Here is an 18679-nt window from a genome sequence, read left to right on the forward strand (position 1 = left end):
GTTCCTGATTGTTGATATTACGTGGTTGTGGTCAACATTTCAATTATCCACAATTTTGTCAATTTCTTTAGGAAATCATTTAAATTCTGGATATGTTATATATGAATAATCAAACTTAGTTGACACAACTTCCGATTTTGAGTTGATGTATATTTCCCCTCACCTGTTGAAGAAAGCAGGGGACTATTAAAATGTGTTCATTTGTCTGTCTCCCCATCACAGTGCCAAAATGATCTAGGTTCTTATTCTAATTAAAGTAAGCTGTTCATTAGGTGAATACAAGTTCGAGAAGGAGCATTTTCTGCTTCCTCTAAGCTGATAAGCAATTTCATTTTTCCAGACTTTGGGACATTATGGACCTGATTATTATTGAGCTTTGGGGGTGGGGTTGGGGTGGTGGTAGTTGAGTGGTCTAATGGTCTGAGTCAAGTGGCCTGATTTTTAATGTAAGTTTGTACATGACAAGGAGTATAGTGTTGCTTGCCCCAAATCATAGGTTTTCACCAGTTTCCGCAGTTGAATGTTCTCCCACTTATAAAGACCCATATACCCACCAATTAAAATATGTCATTCACAACTAATGACATAAGAATCATTCTTGATATTATTATGCAGCTCTTTTTATTATCAGCAGATGAATTCCATATTTTGTATTTTATTTAATTAACTACACATGATTAATAATCCTTTGAGAACATTCATAAAGTTGTTTTATTTGCTTTATACACAATTCTATGGATAACATCTACAAGACTTTAGCGACCATTCCATTGCAATGATCCATTATTTAGATAAAATGTACACTTGACATATCTCATAACGACTTCCTATAAATGTCTTTCATGGGATTGTGACTTAAAAAGGCTAATAGTAGGCCTACAAACAATTATGTGTTTGTAATAATAAGAAAATAAATTATACAGAGATTTTCACAATAACCAACTTTATTCAAGAGCAAACCTGAGATCTTCTGGTTGGCGAGCCGGTGCCTTTCTCACTGAGTAATATAACGCTTATATGCGAAGATATTTGAAGTAAGTAATTCGACCAAGCACAGAACATGAGGTACAGAGAATGACATGGAATAGTTTCCACAAAACAGACTATTCAAGATACTTATACAGTGCAATGTTTTCTCTCAGTTAATTGTCTTGAATTAGAAGCACTAACATGGCACAGAAGTAGAGTCCACCTAAAGATACTGGCCTAACAAAATGTTGGTAATTTCACCTTGGAACATTAGTCACATTGTCTAAAGGAATCTTTGCATTTGAATAGCCTGAAAGTATAAAATCCATAATTCAATATAAAAGCCACAATGTTCCAGAAGTGAAATAAATATTATCCTTATTTATATTTAACAAAATAATGACTTACATTTAGATAGTAATTTAAACAAAAAACCTAAAACCTTCTTGAGAAAGATGTCCATGGATAGAATACGGCTGACGAGTCATTGACAATAAAGATTGCATCATGAGATCAAAAGACAATAATGTAAACTTTAGATGGTTGTAACTTTCGTTTGGATGACAGTACATTAGTATGGTATACTAACACTATGCCAGTAGTCTCCTGTCACCCATCTTGAGTGATGTTATTGTAGCACTTGCAACTTATGGCACAAAATGTTCAAAGCGTTCGAAAACATTCCTCTGTACTTGATTGTGGAATACATGTATTTTTAAAATAGCAGGAGATAATCCAAAGAGTATTTTAAAATAAAAGAAATTCGTAAACTTTACCTTTTTCACTCAGTCGACATGATTCTACAGTTTTACCATCTGTAATTTCTTTTCTCATTTTACTACAAAAGACAAAATGGAACCATGAAGGTTTATATTTAAAATGTAAGAGTAACAGTTAATGGTAATCAATGGTTGCTTTCCATAGAGGCTCATTAATTCATAAATCAAATGAATATATCATCGGTTCAAAAAAATCTACTAAGACAAGAATTTGTTGTTGTTGTGATTGTTTAAATTCTAGTTTGTGTTTTGTGTGCAAACCAATCAACAGTAATTCTATGATGAAAATGCAGATGGTCAAGGAGGTGCACAGTAGTTTGTAGATTCTGTACACCTATGGCAATGGCTGAAAAATTTATATTGATTGCAATAAAATCATGGTGTAATCATGTTTTCAGTTATTTTCCTTGGTAAATGATGTATGAAACATCAGGTTGTTATGCGCATTATTCTGTTTAATCTGTGAGATGCGGAGGTATGTGAGCCAATACACCCGGAAAACTCAAATAACAAGCCAACAGTAATGCCGACGTGACCCGCCCAAATCCCAAAATAAATAGATGACACATTAATTAATTGCAGTTTATCTTTGTCAAAAGTATTGAGCAATCAAACTGATTATCTATATTTAGTCAAGGTTTTGAAGTACCTGCTAGTGAAACTATACACTACCTTTCATTACTGTCCATCAGTTACAATCATAGTTAACTTGTCCCAAAGCATCAACCAATGAAATTGCTTAGCTCTGCTTAACTTTAGTGGGAAATGTTAATCATTGAAGTCGGTCAAGACATTCAGCTAATAAACATCTACATCTTGAAAGTTAAAACATTCTACCTCACTTAAAAGCAAAGTTGTTTATGTTCCACATTCTTGACCAATCAAATTGCTTATCGCTACATGTCCTTAGCCTAACAGAAAATTCTCAACATCGAACTTAGTCAAGGTATATTGAAATAATGAATCTATAGTTTCGTGGCTCTCACCCAATTAGAACCAAGGTTATGGAGTTCCAAAGTCTCAACCAATCAAATTGCTCATCTCTGCTTAGCCTTAGTGTAAAATGCACATGATCAAACTCTGTCAAGGCTTTCACCTGAGAGACACCTATACCAAGTTTAACCATTCTGCCTCAATAAGAAGAGTTATTGTGTTCCAAAGTATCAACCAATCAGATTGAAGTCTTTACTTTGCCTAAGCAGAAAATGCTCAGCATCAAACTTTAAGGTATTGATGTAATGAAACTATACACCAAGTTTCACCACTATCACGCAATTAGAATCAAAGTTGTTGAACACCAAAGTCTTGACCAATCAAAGTGCTTATTGCTCTACTTACCCTGAGCTGAAAAGGCTCATTATCGAACTTAGTCAAGGTATCAATGTGATGAAACTATACACCAAGTTTCATCATTCTCATTTAATCTGAACCAAAATTATCCTGTCCCAAAGCATCAACCAATCAAATTGCTTATCTAAATCAGAAAATGCTCATCTTCAAACTCAATTAAGGCATTCACCTAATGCACGCCTACACCTACATTCTAGCTCAATTAGGAGAGTTATTGTGTCCCAAAATGTCTGATGGACAGTCAGACAGACTGATGGACAGACAGATCCATTTTAATAGTCCTCTGCTTTCTTCAAAAGGAGGGGGACAATAACACCATAAAATCCCTTATATCAACTTACATATTAATTGGTCTTTCTTTATAAGATATAGGTTCTTTAGTTCTTCTTGATCTTTTAAATCTAAAAAAAATCAAATAATGCAAATGTTGATCAGCAGCTTTACGATTTTCTTAATTATAACTTTAAATAATCAATTTAGTTACATTTTAGCCTGAATTATGCTGCGAAAAATTAGATATTGTGCCCCAAAAAGGTAAGATTGGTGATTAATGGCTCTAATGAAAAATATTCTTGTAATAAAAATATATATTAATGTATTAGTACATGTATTACATACTGATGGTCACTATCATCTTGATCAACATCTTCTTCATTTCTAGCTGGTGAATCAATAGATTTCTTAGACTTTTTACAAGAGTCTGGAATACACAATATCTCATCATCTCCATTTGTAGATATTTTCCTTGTAGGTATGATTTCTTTAATGCCCTCATTACTATATCTTACAGAAGTTCTTTTACCGAGTATGGGTGATTCTTCATTACTACTACTATCAGAAACCAATTTATGTGATTCATGTTTCAGATTAGATGATTTTTTCGATTTGGATTTTAGAGAAAGTTTTTTGACCTCGTCCAAAACGTCCTCAGAATTTCCATCACTGAAACAGAACTTTCTCCTACTTTTTTCTCCATGCGATACTGGTTTAGGAAACAGTTTCTCATCAGGTAAGTGAGTATCAAGATTGTTAACTGGAGTATTGGGTACAATCGTAGCAGTATCTGATTTCTTCTCATCTCCAGATCTACGACTTTTCTTACTTCTTGTATTTCCTCTTACAGGAAGTGTGTTATCTTTAGATATAATGTCAACATTAGAATTGCACGCTGTAGGACTTGGTACAGCTGTTGTAACTGCAGTGGTATCTGCTTTCTTCACATTATCAGATCTACATCTTGTCTTACTCCTTGAATTTCCTTTACTTTTATTTTCTACTGGTGATTTATTTTTATCCTCCTTTGATTCACCTACTATTATATCTATATCTTTTGTATTTACTTTACTATTTGTCAAATGAACATCAACATTTATACATGGTTCAGACACCTCTTCTTCAAGTTCATCATTTCCTACCACAGTTATTGTTTTTTTTTTGTGTTTAGATCTTCCTGTTTTTGATCTGGGTTTAGGCAGGGGACTTTCCCGTTTTAGTGGTATATTAAATATCTCACAAGGCTCGTCACTGAATAAACTGGGCTCCATATCAACAGAGTCTTCTGTCTTTTTACTCTTTGATCGACATCTACTTTTTGAGCGTGAAAGAGTTTTACTCTCAGAGTTATCTCCCCTCAGAATATCTTCCTCTGATTCTACCACCAATCTATCATATTTATCCTGTTTAGAGATAACTTTTGTATCAGGATGTTTGAAACTTGATTTTACTTTATTATCTGGAGTCTGGAACTCAAATCCAAATAAATTTTCAGGTCCAAATTTGTCTTTTTGCTTTGGTCTAAGTGAAACAAGGAAATCTTCTGTCGACGCTTTTGATTCTGGTTTCTTGAAAGTGGAGTTTGAATTGTTTTTATTCTCTAAATTTATGGGGCCTTCAATAACTGCTGTCATTTCCATATCGGTATTTAAATATATAGTTTCATCAACAACTATTTCTTCATCTTCCGATGGCTTCTGTAGTTTCAATCTTGAAACTTGTTGTTGTGGGGATAATGGTTGTTTGGTTGTTTTATCTTCTACAGTGACGTCTGCTTCTTGTGCATTAGCAACAGGTGAAACATCTTCAGTTTTACTCAACTCATAATCTTCTTCCATCTCACTAAAAACAAGATTTCGATTTTGAAAAGTATCTGAAAGTATTTCTGGTGTGTCTTTCGAATCACATGGAATTCTCTGAGGTAAACCAACATCACAAGGATTATGATTGAATCTATTACTTGCTTTCATTTCTTCATCTTAAAAAAAACCAAAAACATGATGGTTTATTAGAATACCCTAAAATTACAGATTAATAAAACATAATTGTTAAATATAGACAATCAGAACCTGTCAATCAGATTTATTGTGAGGGTTCAAGATATGCTTTCAGTAAATACCAAGATATAATTTTTGAAGATAATTAGCTGCATTTAAATAACAATGTCTCATTAATGCATTCATCATAATTTGGCTACGTTTTTAAAGGAACAGAAAGAGGGAGAGAAATGGGGTTTAAATCAGCATTCCCAGAAATATTTTAGTGGTTAACATTGATAAATTTTTCTCCATAAGTTGAAATGTGAATACGTTATTACGTACAATCTCAATATATAATCAGATCTTTTTCTCAATATAAGTGAACATGAGATGAGAGTAATTGAATACTTACCAACAGATGTATCACCACAAACATTATCATCTATTATCTCTTCATCAGCTGATTTAATCATATGATTTAATGCTGTTTCTAATCTAAAACATATAATCATATTATTTAATATCGTTTCTAATAATCTAAAACATATAATCATATTCTATATCATTTTGTAGGGTTCAAATACATTCATGTTTTCCTATACAACACTGATAGATACAATTCAATAACAACAGAGAGAGAGAGAAATAGGGTTTAATGTCCACTGAACACAAACTAGGTCATTTTGGGACTAACATATGGTTTAATTTTATTTCAAATATTTGCTTGCACATAGGGGTCTTTAGCGGGGGCACGGGACTGGATGGTCCAGAGAAATGTCACGAGGTTGGACAGGTGACCCTACTCTTTGTCACGTAGGACTGGGGAATCGAAACCACACCAGATGACTCAATGACTGACCTTACAATGCCATCCAACTCCCCGATTATGCATACAAATATAAAAGTATTTTGATTGGCCAAACAATAGTGAAGCAGTTTCAGACTTCATATTTGATAATCAAAACTTTAAGTATGGCAATAAAGGGAATCACCATTTTGATAATCATGTGATGGATTTGGCATTCACATAGATCATAAAATGTTGAGTATATGAGTGCTCTGATAAGGTACCGTAGCACAGTCCATGCTATCATTGTGCACCATTTAGTTCCAGTCCTGTTCAATTTCAGTATTGTTTAATTGACATGAATGTTGTGCCTTCTTCCAATTTTAATTAGAATGGCAGTATTTTTTGACTACCAAATAAGGTCAGGATATTACCTGTCTGTATAAGATAAGTGATCTTCAATATTAACGTCATCTGTATTAACATTGTCTGTAGGGATGTCCATCACCTTTTCTGCATCATTTAATATAAACCTTAGAAATTTGTAGGATTTCAGAGCATTATTAACATCTTTCATTGTTTCCAACACTAAATTGGTTAATCCAGTCACATGAACCTGAAAATAAATCGGAGTATATGTAAGGATGGTTTAGGGTATTCTTACTTTTAGAACATTAAAAACAATCTGACTATTGTGACTTATTTCTACATCAATTTGACCCCAAAATTCACTTAGTTCAACCATCGAATGTACTTTTTTTTTTTTTATCTTTGGCCAACATATAATAATGGACATGAAACCCAGGTTTCCATATTGGATGAAATTTTTTACAACCCGAGCTTGGCTTTTTTCATTAATTAGATATAAGACTCAAAAACTCAGATATTCACCAGAGAAATTGTCACAGTATTTAACTTTATTATTAGATACGAACACTTTATTTCTCAGTAAACAAAGTAAATAAACATATAAATACAGACATCAATTTCAAAATGTTATTTATAGCAATTTCATAAACACTCATATTTAAAAACTAAATGATTGGTATGTTGATCAAAGATAGGTTGCCAGGCAATGAAACATACGCCCAAAGTAGCTTAATCATCTGATTATAATTTTCGTTGTTTGCGGATTCACACGGTTCTACAAAATGAAACAAGGGTCTCTTAACTCTGGAAGCAATGTACAGAAACTGTTAAAATTCGACTGGCTTTTTCATTTGACTAAAACTGCTGAAATTTAATAAGCTTCTTCGTTTCACTAATTTAAATGAAGCATATAAATTTCATACAGATTGGATGATAACTTTTGTCTTTAGAGTGTTCACAAAGTGCAACAAAGTGAAACAAGGGCCATATCTACTGTAAAAATTAATGGAAATCATTGAAATTAAATAGGCTTCTTCATCTCAGCGATATATAAGAATCAGATGATAATTTAGTATGGATGGGAGCGACGGCAATATATGATCACATTTCCATGTAGGAATATAATAATCGATATAACATTGAAAATTATATATTCAGCGGATAACGTCTGTGTAAATAGGCTATACAAATACAGACTTCTGATTGGCCAGTCTTTATTCCAGGGTATTATAGTGTCTGTGCTCTTCAAGGCTATAATATTCCAAATTATCCAGTGTAGTCTTGATTATCAAAATGACAAAAATTATCTTTGCATGAATGTAAATCCTTTAAAGAATTGTTTTATCAACATCAAACCTATAATTACAAATTAGAAAGTTAATGAGCAGCCAGAACCTGAATATTTTTTTAACCCACCTTTTCTTTTACTTCTATAACAGCTTGACATTTTTCTTCTGTATTTGTTAAGCTAGCCACTCGAACTAACATTTCAATTTCTGAATCAAGATTATCATTTTCTTCCTTTAAAAGATGACACTTTGTCTTCATAATTTGAATCTCATTTTGAATTTTTAACTGTTCTGTTGAAAGAGCTCTATTGTTTAAATTGAGAGCCTCTCGAACAATCTTGGTACTATTGACTGAAAAACAAAAGATATAATTTTATCCTAAAGATTGTTCCCTGGCTATAGTATGAAAAAATTTCAGCAATTATTCGCTGACAGCATTATGGCCCTTGAATCTAAAATCTGGTGGGTAGACTTTCATTGATAAGAAATTCTCTTTCCCAACAAAAGTTGAAAATCAGGAGTACCCAGAGTTTTTCTACTCCTACTATTAGCAACCAGAAAATCAGGATCTGCTCAAAACAATGAAAAATCAATTGAATGCGTGGAAAATGAAGCCTTATGTTGCCATATATTGTGTTTTTTGACAAGTACTCAGGACGAATTATAATAATACATCTGTTACGTTTCCGGTACATAAAATCTCATTATATAACTTACGACTGGTATTAAGTTTATTGTAAAGTGTTCTACTCCTTTTTTTCCCACTAGCTTTTCCTTTCATTTGACTTCTCTTTAGTCTCAAAATACCAGAAGAGATTCCTGGTGTTGACATCATCTTTTTTCTGTTTTCCTTATTCTCTTGTGGTTGATATACTGAAAAATAAATCATTTCTTACTGTTAGTTAAACATGCTTTATGCAAGAACTAAATCTGCCTATTGCAGGTATTTCTTTAGGCCTTAAATTATTAAGCTTTCATATTTTATATGAGAAAGCTTATTGCATTTGTTTTTGTTATTATTATTTTTTTGGTAGGTGTTTTTCCTGCCAAGCTTATATCTCACAATCTAACAATAGGATCTTTCTGAAACTTTTAACTACCCCACCCCCAGGAATGGGTGTTGGAATATACTTTCAAAACGTTTTACGAATCCAAAATCATCGAATTTAACAATGAAAAACTTGACCAACATAGCTGTAACTGTAACTATTTGACCTATTTTACTAATTCTTTTTTCTTTGGGTACCTTGAAAAAAACCCAAACCCATTTTCACCTGCCATTTCCGATTTTCGAAAATTCGTCGCTGTGATTTCGTCCTTAAAGTTGAGAGGAATTTGACAACTTCTTTAATATTTGGACCATTTTCATGAAATTTGTAATTTAAGTAAATCTGACTAATGCGACTTGAACGATATGATCATTAGAAATTTTCTAACTTATCTCCCCTTGGAAAAATTAAGGATCAAAGTTTTAAAAAAACAACGTAAAGATAGGTTGCCAGGCAACAAAACATACACCCACAGCAGCTAAATTGTCCGAACGGTTGACAAGAGTTGTCGTATATTTATTCTTTTGTAGGTAATTAGGGGCATTTAATAGACAATTTCATACAGATGACATTATAATTTTCATCGTTTGAGGGTTCACAAGGCTCTAAAAACTAGAACAAGGGCTGTAACTCTGGAAGTAATCTACAGAAATTGTTACAATTCGACAGGCTTTTTCGTTTTACTAATTCAAATAATGCATATCAATTTCATACAGATCGGATGATAACTTTTGTTGTACGATAAAGTAAAATAAGGGCCATAACTCTAGAAATAATTAACGGAAATTGCTGAAATTCAATAGGATTCTTCTTTTCACTAATTTAAAGGATGCATATCAATTTCAAACAGATTGAATGATAACTGTTGTCATTAGAGCGTTCACAAGATTCAACAAAGTGAAACAAGGGCCATAACTCATGATGTAATTAACAGAAATTGCTGAAATTCAATAGGCTTCTTTGTTTTACTAGTTTAAATAATGCATATAAATTTCATACAGATTGGATAATAACTTTTGTCGTTAGAGCATTCACAAGGTACAACAAAGTGAAACAAGGGCCATAACTCACTGTGTAATTAACGGAAATTGTTGAAATTCAATAAGCTTCTCATTTCACAAATTTAAATGATGCATATCCATTTCAAACAGATCGGATGTTAACTGTTGTCATTAGAGCGTTCACAACATTCAACAAAGTGAAACAAGGGCCTAACTCTAGATGTTATTAACGGAAATTGATGAAATTCAACAGGCTTCTTTGTTTTACTGATTTAAATGAGGCATATAAATTTCATACAGATCGGTTGATAACTTTTGTCGTTAGAGCCTGCACAAGGTGCAACAAAGTGAAACAAGGGCCATAACTCCAGAAGAAATTAACGAAAGTTATTGAAATTAAATAGGCTTCTTCATCTCACTAATGCAAACAACATATATCAATTTCAAAACAATCAGATGATAAATGTAGTCTGTAGAGTGTTCACAAGAAATTGTGATTGATGGACGGACCGACAGACAGATGCACGGGGGCAACGGCAATATACGACCACATTTCCATGTGGGAGAATAAAAAAGTAGGTCAGATTGCCTTGATTTATTTTTTTCTGTACTACTAGCGAGGAAACTACTGATGAGTACACAAAATATAGAGTTTGTAGATCGAACCGGAAGTGCCAGCATCTTGAATTGTGAAAAATCCCTAAGAGAGAGAGAGAGAGAGAGAGAGAAATGTGGTTTAACATCCACTCACCACAAACTAGGTCATTTCGGGACTAACACATGGTTCAGTTTTATTTTAATAATTTGCTTGTGCGTAGAGTTCTTTAGCAGTGGGGGAAACTGGAGAAAACCCACGAGGTTGGACGGGCGACCCTACTCCTTGTTACGTACGACCGGAAATTGAACCAGTACGCAATGACAGACCTTATGATTCAACGCACACTTGCAAACCATTCTGCCATCCAATTCCAACCCCGCGAAAAATCCCTAAGGCTTTTGCGATATTTTTCTTACACTTAAGACATGGGAGTTATATTTTCTGAATCCTTTAATGAATTCCTAAAACACTATCGGAGCAGAATTTTGATTTTGGTCAACTGCTTGTCACCATTTTGAATTGAATATGAAAAATAGTGAAAAATAAACACAATAGGCCCTAGTTTGAAGAATTCATCTCCTATTTCCGAAATGAATACATTTCTGGATAGCCTGGATCAGTGTTGAATTTTTGGTATTTGAAAATTTCACAATTTTGAATTTGACCCTTTTTTGTTCCAACAAAGATGTTTACAAGACAATTTATTTCTTTAATTTTTAAAATTTACAAATTTGACCTAAATATTCGATAAGCAGAGGTCAATCCAATTCCAAAAATATAAGTTCCATTCAAAGTTATCTTGTTTTATTTTTTCGATATTTTCTCGATATTTTTTAGTTCTTTCCCGCCATTTTCATTTGAACATTTTCTGAAACTTCTCGAACGTCATTGACATCTCATTCCGGAAGTAAAAACCAGCTTGACGACTTCTTTAATTTTAGTATGATTTTCAATAATTTTCATGAAATTTGGAATGTAAGTAGATCTCATTGATTCAACTTCAATGATATCATTAGAAATTTCCTAACTTATATAAATCTCCCCTTGGAGAAATTAAGGAACAAAATTTTTAAAGATAGATTGCCAGGCAACGAAACATGCACCCACAGTAGCTAAGTCGTCCGGGCATTCAACAAGTCTTGTCGAATATTTTTTTCTTTTGTCAGTGACTCAGTAATGAGAACATTTACAACACATGAAAATCTGATTACCAGTAATTACCACTACCAGTGATAACTCTGGCAGTCATTATCGAAAATCGTTGAAAATCAATAGGTTTCTGCGTCTCATGACCTTAACAGTGTGTATAAATCTAAAGTCAATCAGATATTAACTTTAGCTTCTACAAGATTTTTCTAAGAGGTCAAGGGCCATAACTCTGGCAGTATTAATTGGAAATAGTTGAAAATCAATAGGATTCTTCGTCTCATGACCTGAAACAGTGTGTATAAAATTAAAGGCAACCGGATATTAACTTAAGCCTCTAGAGTGTTCACAAGATATTTCAAAGCGATCAAGGGCCATAACTCTGGCAGTAATTATCGAAAATCGTTGAAAATCAAAAGGCTTCTACGTCTCATGACCTTGAACAATGTGTATAAATTTAAAGTCAATCGGATATTGACTTTTCCCTCCAGAGCATCCACAAGATATTTCAAAGTGATTAAGGGCCATTTTAACTCTGGCAGTAATAATCGGAAATCGTTGAAAATCAGTAGGCTTCTTCATCTCATGACCTTAATTAAACACTGTGTATATTAACATTAGCCTGTAGAGCGTCCACAAGATTTTTCAACGTGATCAAGGGCCATAACAGTGTGTATAAATTTAAAGTCATTTGGATATTAACTTTAGGTTCTAGAGCGTCCATGAGCAATTGGGGATACACGACCGACAGATGGGGATGACGACAATATACGACAACTTTTCAATGTGGCCATATAAAAATGGATAACTGAGACTTTGTTTATTATAGTAACAATGGTAGCAATGAAAATCAAGACTACCTGTTCTTCTATCATCAGCAATAATTTTGCTCTGAATAAAGTAATTTGACTGAAATTTTCAACATATTCCCTTTTCATTATCCTTTTTAAAATATTATTAGCAAGAACTTACATAATGCACCTTTAAAGCAACTGTTCTTCATTTGAGGGGATATTGAATGACATCAATATTGTGGAAGTTGAATGGTTAATTTCCATTCTGTATTTACACAGGAAAAATTAACTAAAATAAAAAATATAGCAACATTTAGCATCCTGAGAACGAGATATTACCAAGTCAGTAAGAGTTGGGTAAATCTTTTAATTTAATTTCAAAGAGCTAAATCGCTAATATTTGGGACCTAGAAATTGACACAAGTGGGTCGCAACTCATATAATACTGTAATATGAATGTATATAAACTGATTTACATTCAATCGTTTCCGTTTTTACTCTAATTTCAAATCAGTTATGTTCCTTGAAATAAGCCAGCAGTCTCAATCGAATGCAAATTCCTAGCGTCTGGTTATTCCAGTCTACATACGCCGTTTGGTTTGGTGCAATATGTCTAGCCTCGTTCCTCTAGTCTCTTGCTAGAACTAGGGCTGAAACACATTATGGTACACGATTCGTGTACCAATGGTAAAATATTTATTTTGTCTTAAATATTGGATATCAGAAGACCACCTTTTTCTGGTTAGATCACAGCATCAATGTTGTTTTAAATTGACAAATAATTTGTGTTTTAAATGTTGAAGATTTTGGATGATATTGAGTTAGAGACTTAGCTCCTTTAATATGATTGAAAACACAAATTATTTGTCAATTTAAATAAACATTGGTATTGTGATCTTGCCAGAAAAAGATGGGCTTCTGATATCCAATATTTAAGACAAAATAAACAACCATTGGTAGTGGAATCATGTACCATGTCATAATGCGTTTCAGCACCATTTCTAACAAAACAAGGGACTCGAAGAACGAGGCTAGACATATTCCACAAGTCATGTCAAACAGTGACGACATATTCTTATCTGGAGAGCATGCGCAACAAATACTATCGGTGTAGACTGGAAAAACCAGACGCTAGCGGTTACCATTTGATTGAGAATTCTGGCACATTTTGTCGAACATTGATAACTCAACTGATTTGAAATTAATAGTAAAAATGGAAATGATTGAATGTAAATCAGTTTATATGCATCCAATATCACATTATTATATGCGTTGCAACCAATTAGTGTCCATTTCTAGGTCCCAAATATCGATTCAGCTCCTCCTTATATTGATATGGATTAGGATCCGATTTTCTAAATTCTAGGTCACTATATTACAATATTATTATATACTATTCAAAAAAAGTAGGGGATATTTGATTTTTAAGTGTTATTAAAGTCACCTAATGAAACTGACGAAGAAACAAATGACAAAATGAAATGAAGTTCACATTCATCGATTTATTCCAAATGATCGTTAGACTAAGTAAGGCACAGACTGACCATTATAAGGGTAAAATGATACCCGGGGTCAAACAGCAAAGTTACCACAGCATCACAACCAAGTCAGTAACGGGTAAATCCTCCTCTGTTTGCCAAACAAGCATTGATCCGACGTGGCATACTCCTAATGAGACGTCTAAGGTCATTTTGGTCCAGATTGTCCCATTCCTGTTGCAACGCAGCAGCAAGTTCTTGGACATTGGCAGACGTTGTTGACGTTGACGTAACCTCTGTCCAAGCATGTCCCAGACATGCTCGATGGGGGAGAGGTCGGGACTCAGTGCTGGCCAAGGTAATGTGGTGATGTTCTGTTGTTGGAGGTAACCTGTAACGATCCTGGCCCTGTGACATCTTGCGTTGTCATCCTGGAAGATGAAACGGCGGCCATGACGTCGTGCGAACGGCACAACATGGACTGCCAAGATGTTGTCCCGGTAGTACTGGCCTGTAACACGCCCTGCAACAACATGTAAAGCCGTTCTTCCAGCAACAGTGATGCCTCCCCACACCATAACAGAACCACCCCCAAATCGATCATGTCTGATGACGTTAACGTCTTGGGAGCGCTCGTTTCGACGACGCCACACCCTCCTACGTCTGTCCAAAAAATCAACAGTGAACCTTGACTCATCTGAAAACATCACATTGCTCCAGCGTCGATTATCCCAGTGTTGACGATCCCTACACCAACGACGTCTTGCCTGAATGTGATGATCTCTCAAACAAGGGATCACGCGAGGACGTCGGGCGCGAAGGTGACCCCTATGCAGTCGATTCCGAATCGTCTGGCCACTCACTCTCACAACAGTGTCTGTTTGAAGACGAGCGCTGATCTGATTTGCTGTGATGACACGATTTCTCAAGGCCAAGGTACGGATAAATCGATCCTGGGCTTGAGTTGTCGCCCTTGGTCGACCTGAGCGTGGTCTGTCCTGTACAGATTGTGTATCACGGTATCTGGACCATAGCCTGCTTATGACAGACTGAGAAACATTCATCGTCCGCACCACAACCGCCTGTGTTGTGCCGATCTGTAGCATGCCGAGGGCACGTAACCTTTCATTTTGGGTAAGCCGACGCATATCAAAATTTGTTTTCTGGTCACTAAAACAATTAAACTGATGTTTCCACCCTGGAATTCAATGCCACAATGACTGTAACATTCAAAGTCAGAGTCGTGCAAATCTTGGGTTGGACCCCCATGATGACCCCAAGCATCACCTGCATTCCATGCGGTAGCTATTGGTGCGTTTGGGCGTCACATGTAACTGGAAATGTTTCTTCTGTTAGGTTCTATAGTGACTTTTTTCGTAGTCATTTGCATATTTTAGTATTATGCCCCCAAAATCAAATATCCCCTACTTTTTTTGAATAGTATAATATATAGAACCAATATCTATTTGTAATTCGTGTTTTTAATTATGGACAATATTGAAATATTAAAGAATACTATTTAGTTAAAGAGGTTTATAGCTCAATAATAAGTAGGCCTATCGCAGAACATCATTCATTTGACAGAACAACCATTTCATATGACACAATACAACAATGACAATGTCAATTGTTTACAATTGTGTAAATACTACTACTAGGCCTAATTAGTAATATTTAACAACAATAGCCACAGACAGTTTGCCCCTTCAATGATACAGGAAGACATTAAATGTAATTATTTATGTTTGCAATAATGATACTAACAGCTGTATCGTTTGGATGTAGATCAAAATCCGTATCACCGATATCATTTTCAGCCATTTTCAAAAAGCCCGCTCATCAGGAATGGAGTTGCGTAGTCTCTTTCGACCAGGCAGAAGCCATCACTACGTAACTGGGCACTTCGGCCTTACTAAAGTCAATTCGGCCAAACATTGCAGGCGACAACGTTCATTTCCACACGATCCGATAAAGACTATTTAATCGATGATAATTAATACCCTATTTTATTGGGATTGTTCTTTTTTGTTCTTTTTAAGAAGTAACTAGCATTGTCTTGTAGGATATGTTTTCTTTGTTCGTTGCAAATGGCGCCGGGAACTATCTTATCTATGGAATATATATACGACTCGTGTACTAATTATGTATTGTTTAATGGTCTAGAGCGAGACATTAAGTAATATATTGTAACAACTAGAGGGCCGCGAGGCCCGAGTGTTTTTACAATAATATATTACGCAATGTCTTAAGCTGGAGACCATTAAACAACTTAAAATACAGAAACTTGCACGTGCTTTGCAATGAAATACGTCATTCCTCACTCGGGTTCAATATTTTAACTAGTTACACTTGGCACATTGCCCATACGATTATTTGAAATAATGGTACGCCAACATCAAAGGATGACGTCACATCTGTATTTTAAAAAATGTTAATTGCGTTAAACATCAGATATTAGGATCCCATTATATTATGTTCATCGCAAGATAACAAGATCAATATTGATTGAAGTGGACCAATACTGAATTCTAATTCGTGTTTTTAATTTTGAATATTATGGAAAATGATGAGGTTTTGATTTCTCCCAAACAAATAAACCAGGAAGAATTAGTTGGTGGTTTCGGCGATTCTAGCGACGTGCGAATGTGAGTTGCTGAAGAACGTTGTCCACTGTCATTGATGTGCGTTTTTATTACTGATTACCGTTAAAACTTGCCCTTTTCCCTACTTTTCACTAATTTATTGTTCCGCGAGGAAGGAATGTTCTCAGTGTCTTACTTCTGAAATGTATATGTCACAGTTACGTTACATTGGGTGTGTTTTTTGTTTTAGTTGTATCAGTTAGACATTATATTTTTTAACCAATCAGGTTTGCAGAGTTGTGTTTTGTGGTGAATAATTGGAAACAGATTTCGATAAGGTCCCCCCGCCCCCACCCACCTCTGTAAGCTTGTAATAAAAACTATGACCCGTAGAGATGGTTTACAAGGCAGTAAAACTGTGGAAATTAATGTGCAACCCTGAATTTCAAAAGGGTCCCACCTTATGCCTAGACCAACAATCCATACCCATTTGAAAAGTTTTTATAGGGTTTTGGTGACAAGGGCACTAACTCTAAAAAATCAATGCATAATCTGATAAGAGTTCCTCCTTAGTACTAATTGGACCAATCCCCGCAAAATTGAAAACAAATCTCAACAAGCGTTGCCGTGCAAGATACGCCCACATTTTACAAGAGATGGACAGAGAATAAGCTAAAACGCGTTTTTTTCGTACAACCAGGGGCCATAATCCAGGAAGTTATGGTCGAAATAAACCGAGATCTTTTGGATATAAACATATATTTTAAGTTTCATCATTATCGGATAAAAATTGTGACTTCTAGAGGGTTCACAAACTTGGTATTACAGACTTTTACACTATTTGAGTACAAGTAGAAGCCATTATGTCGGGCAGTTTCGGTCTGATTTTCATGAAATTCGAACTCAGACATCATTAGGGTGTAACGGTGATATATTATTTAAACGGTTTTTTAAATCTGATAAATTTTGGGATCTCTAGAGGTTCCACAAGCTAAAAAATGCGATTTTTCGTACAATCAGGGGCCATAATCCAGGAAGTTACAGTCCCATTAGCTACGAGAACGTAGCTAAAAACGTTGAGATATATTGATGTGTTTCTTTTTAGCTACGATTGGATGCCTTTAGTTCCAAGTGGCAAACTCAATTTCTTTATTAATGCATGTAACATCTTTAAAATAAGATAAGTTTAGGCTATTATGATTAATTAAACTTACAGAGGCCAATGTAGTGGCACAACTGTCGCCTAACTCCAAATATTCGCGTTTAAATTAATGAAGCGTTGTTTTTGTCTGACATTTCACCGCCATCGAAATCCATTCATCGTTACTGTGCTTTAGATTGCCCTTATAAAAGCCTTTAGCCCCGCCTTCATGGTGACAGCGTATCGTTTAAAAAGATGGCGGTCTTAGTAACGGATTAACGCCTCGATTTTAAAAACGACGATTTGTACCCGTTTCAGGTAGGATTATATGCTTAATTGTAGTTGTGTGTGGTAGAAATATTATAAATAATAATAATCAATCGTTCTTTTGATTAAAACTATTGTCAATTTTGTTTAAAAATGCCGGGTGCGAATCGCTCCCGCATGTGCTACGTTGAAGGCAATGGCCTCATCTCTTATCTCGAAACACGGAGGGTTGAGAGATTAAGGTTTGTTATCTACAGTCCCATATGCGCGAATATCGAAAGGGACCGATATTGTTATAAACATGCATTTCAAGTTTCATTAAAATCGAACAAAAATTGTGACTTCTAGAGGTCCACAACCTTGGTATTACATACTTTTACACTATTTTGTCCGGCAGTTTCAGTCGGGTGTAACGGTGATATATTGATACGGTTTTTAAAATTGAATACAAATTGTGACTTCTAGAGGGTCAATGTACTTTGACTTGAGTCGGCATTAAAAAAATACATGTGCTTTATGGCGGAGTATCGAGTTCAAATTGCAATCCAGAGTAAACAGTAGGAAGTCAAAAGTAAAAAGTAGAAAATTTGAAGTAAACGGGAAACTTCTTATCTTAAAAAGTATTTTTATGGTAAAAACCTATAACTTAATCTGCAAAAAACATCAAGCGTTTCAACTTTTAATCGTCATAATTCTACTTTCATGGACAGAATTTCTACTTTCTACAATCAACTTTTGACTTTCTGCTTTTTACTTTCTACTGTCAAGTCTTGACTTTCGACTTGCTACTTCAGATTTTCTCCAATACTATGGTGGCCATGTAATTTT

At 34.7% G+C, this 18679-nt stretch overlaps 1 protein-coding gene across 1 annotated transcript; it reads right to left on the reverse strand.

Annotated features, from left to right (window-relative positions):
- Positions 1 to 693: 693 nt before the first annotated feature.
- On the reverse strand, positions 694 to 15717 carry LOC126829116 (uncharacterized). The gene is made up of 10 exons (XM_050558993.1): positions 15626 to 15717; positions 12562 to 12672; positions 8513 to 8668; positions 7923 to 8146; positions 6572 to 6753; positions 5763 to 5845; positions 3717 to 5349; positions 3440 to 3499; positions 1746 to 1807; positions 694 to 1279 (listed from the first exon to the last, which is right to left on the reverse strand). The coding sequence occupies exons 2-10, from the start codon at positions 12590 to 12592 to the stop codon at positions 1227 to 1229; spliced, it is 2484 nt and encodes an 827-aa protein (XP_050414950.1). The 5' UTR covers positions 12593 to 12672; positions 15626 to 15717; the 3' UTR covers positions 694 to 1226.
- Between the last annotated feature and the right edge of the window lie 2962 nt (positions 15718 to 18679).

The sequence above is a fragment of the Patella vulgata genome, chromosome 1 (assembly GCF_932274485.2).
Source record: "Patella vulgata chromosome 1, xgPatVulg1.2, whole genome shotgun sequence".
Lineage (NCBI taxonomy): Eukaryota > Metazoa > Mollusca > Gastropoda > Patellidae > Patella > Patella vulgata.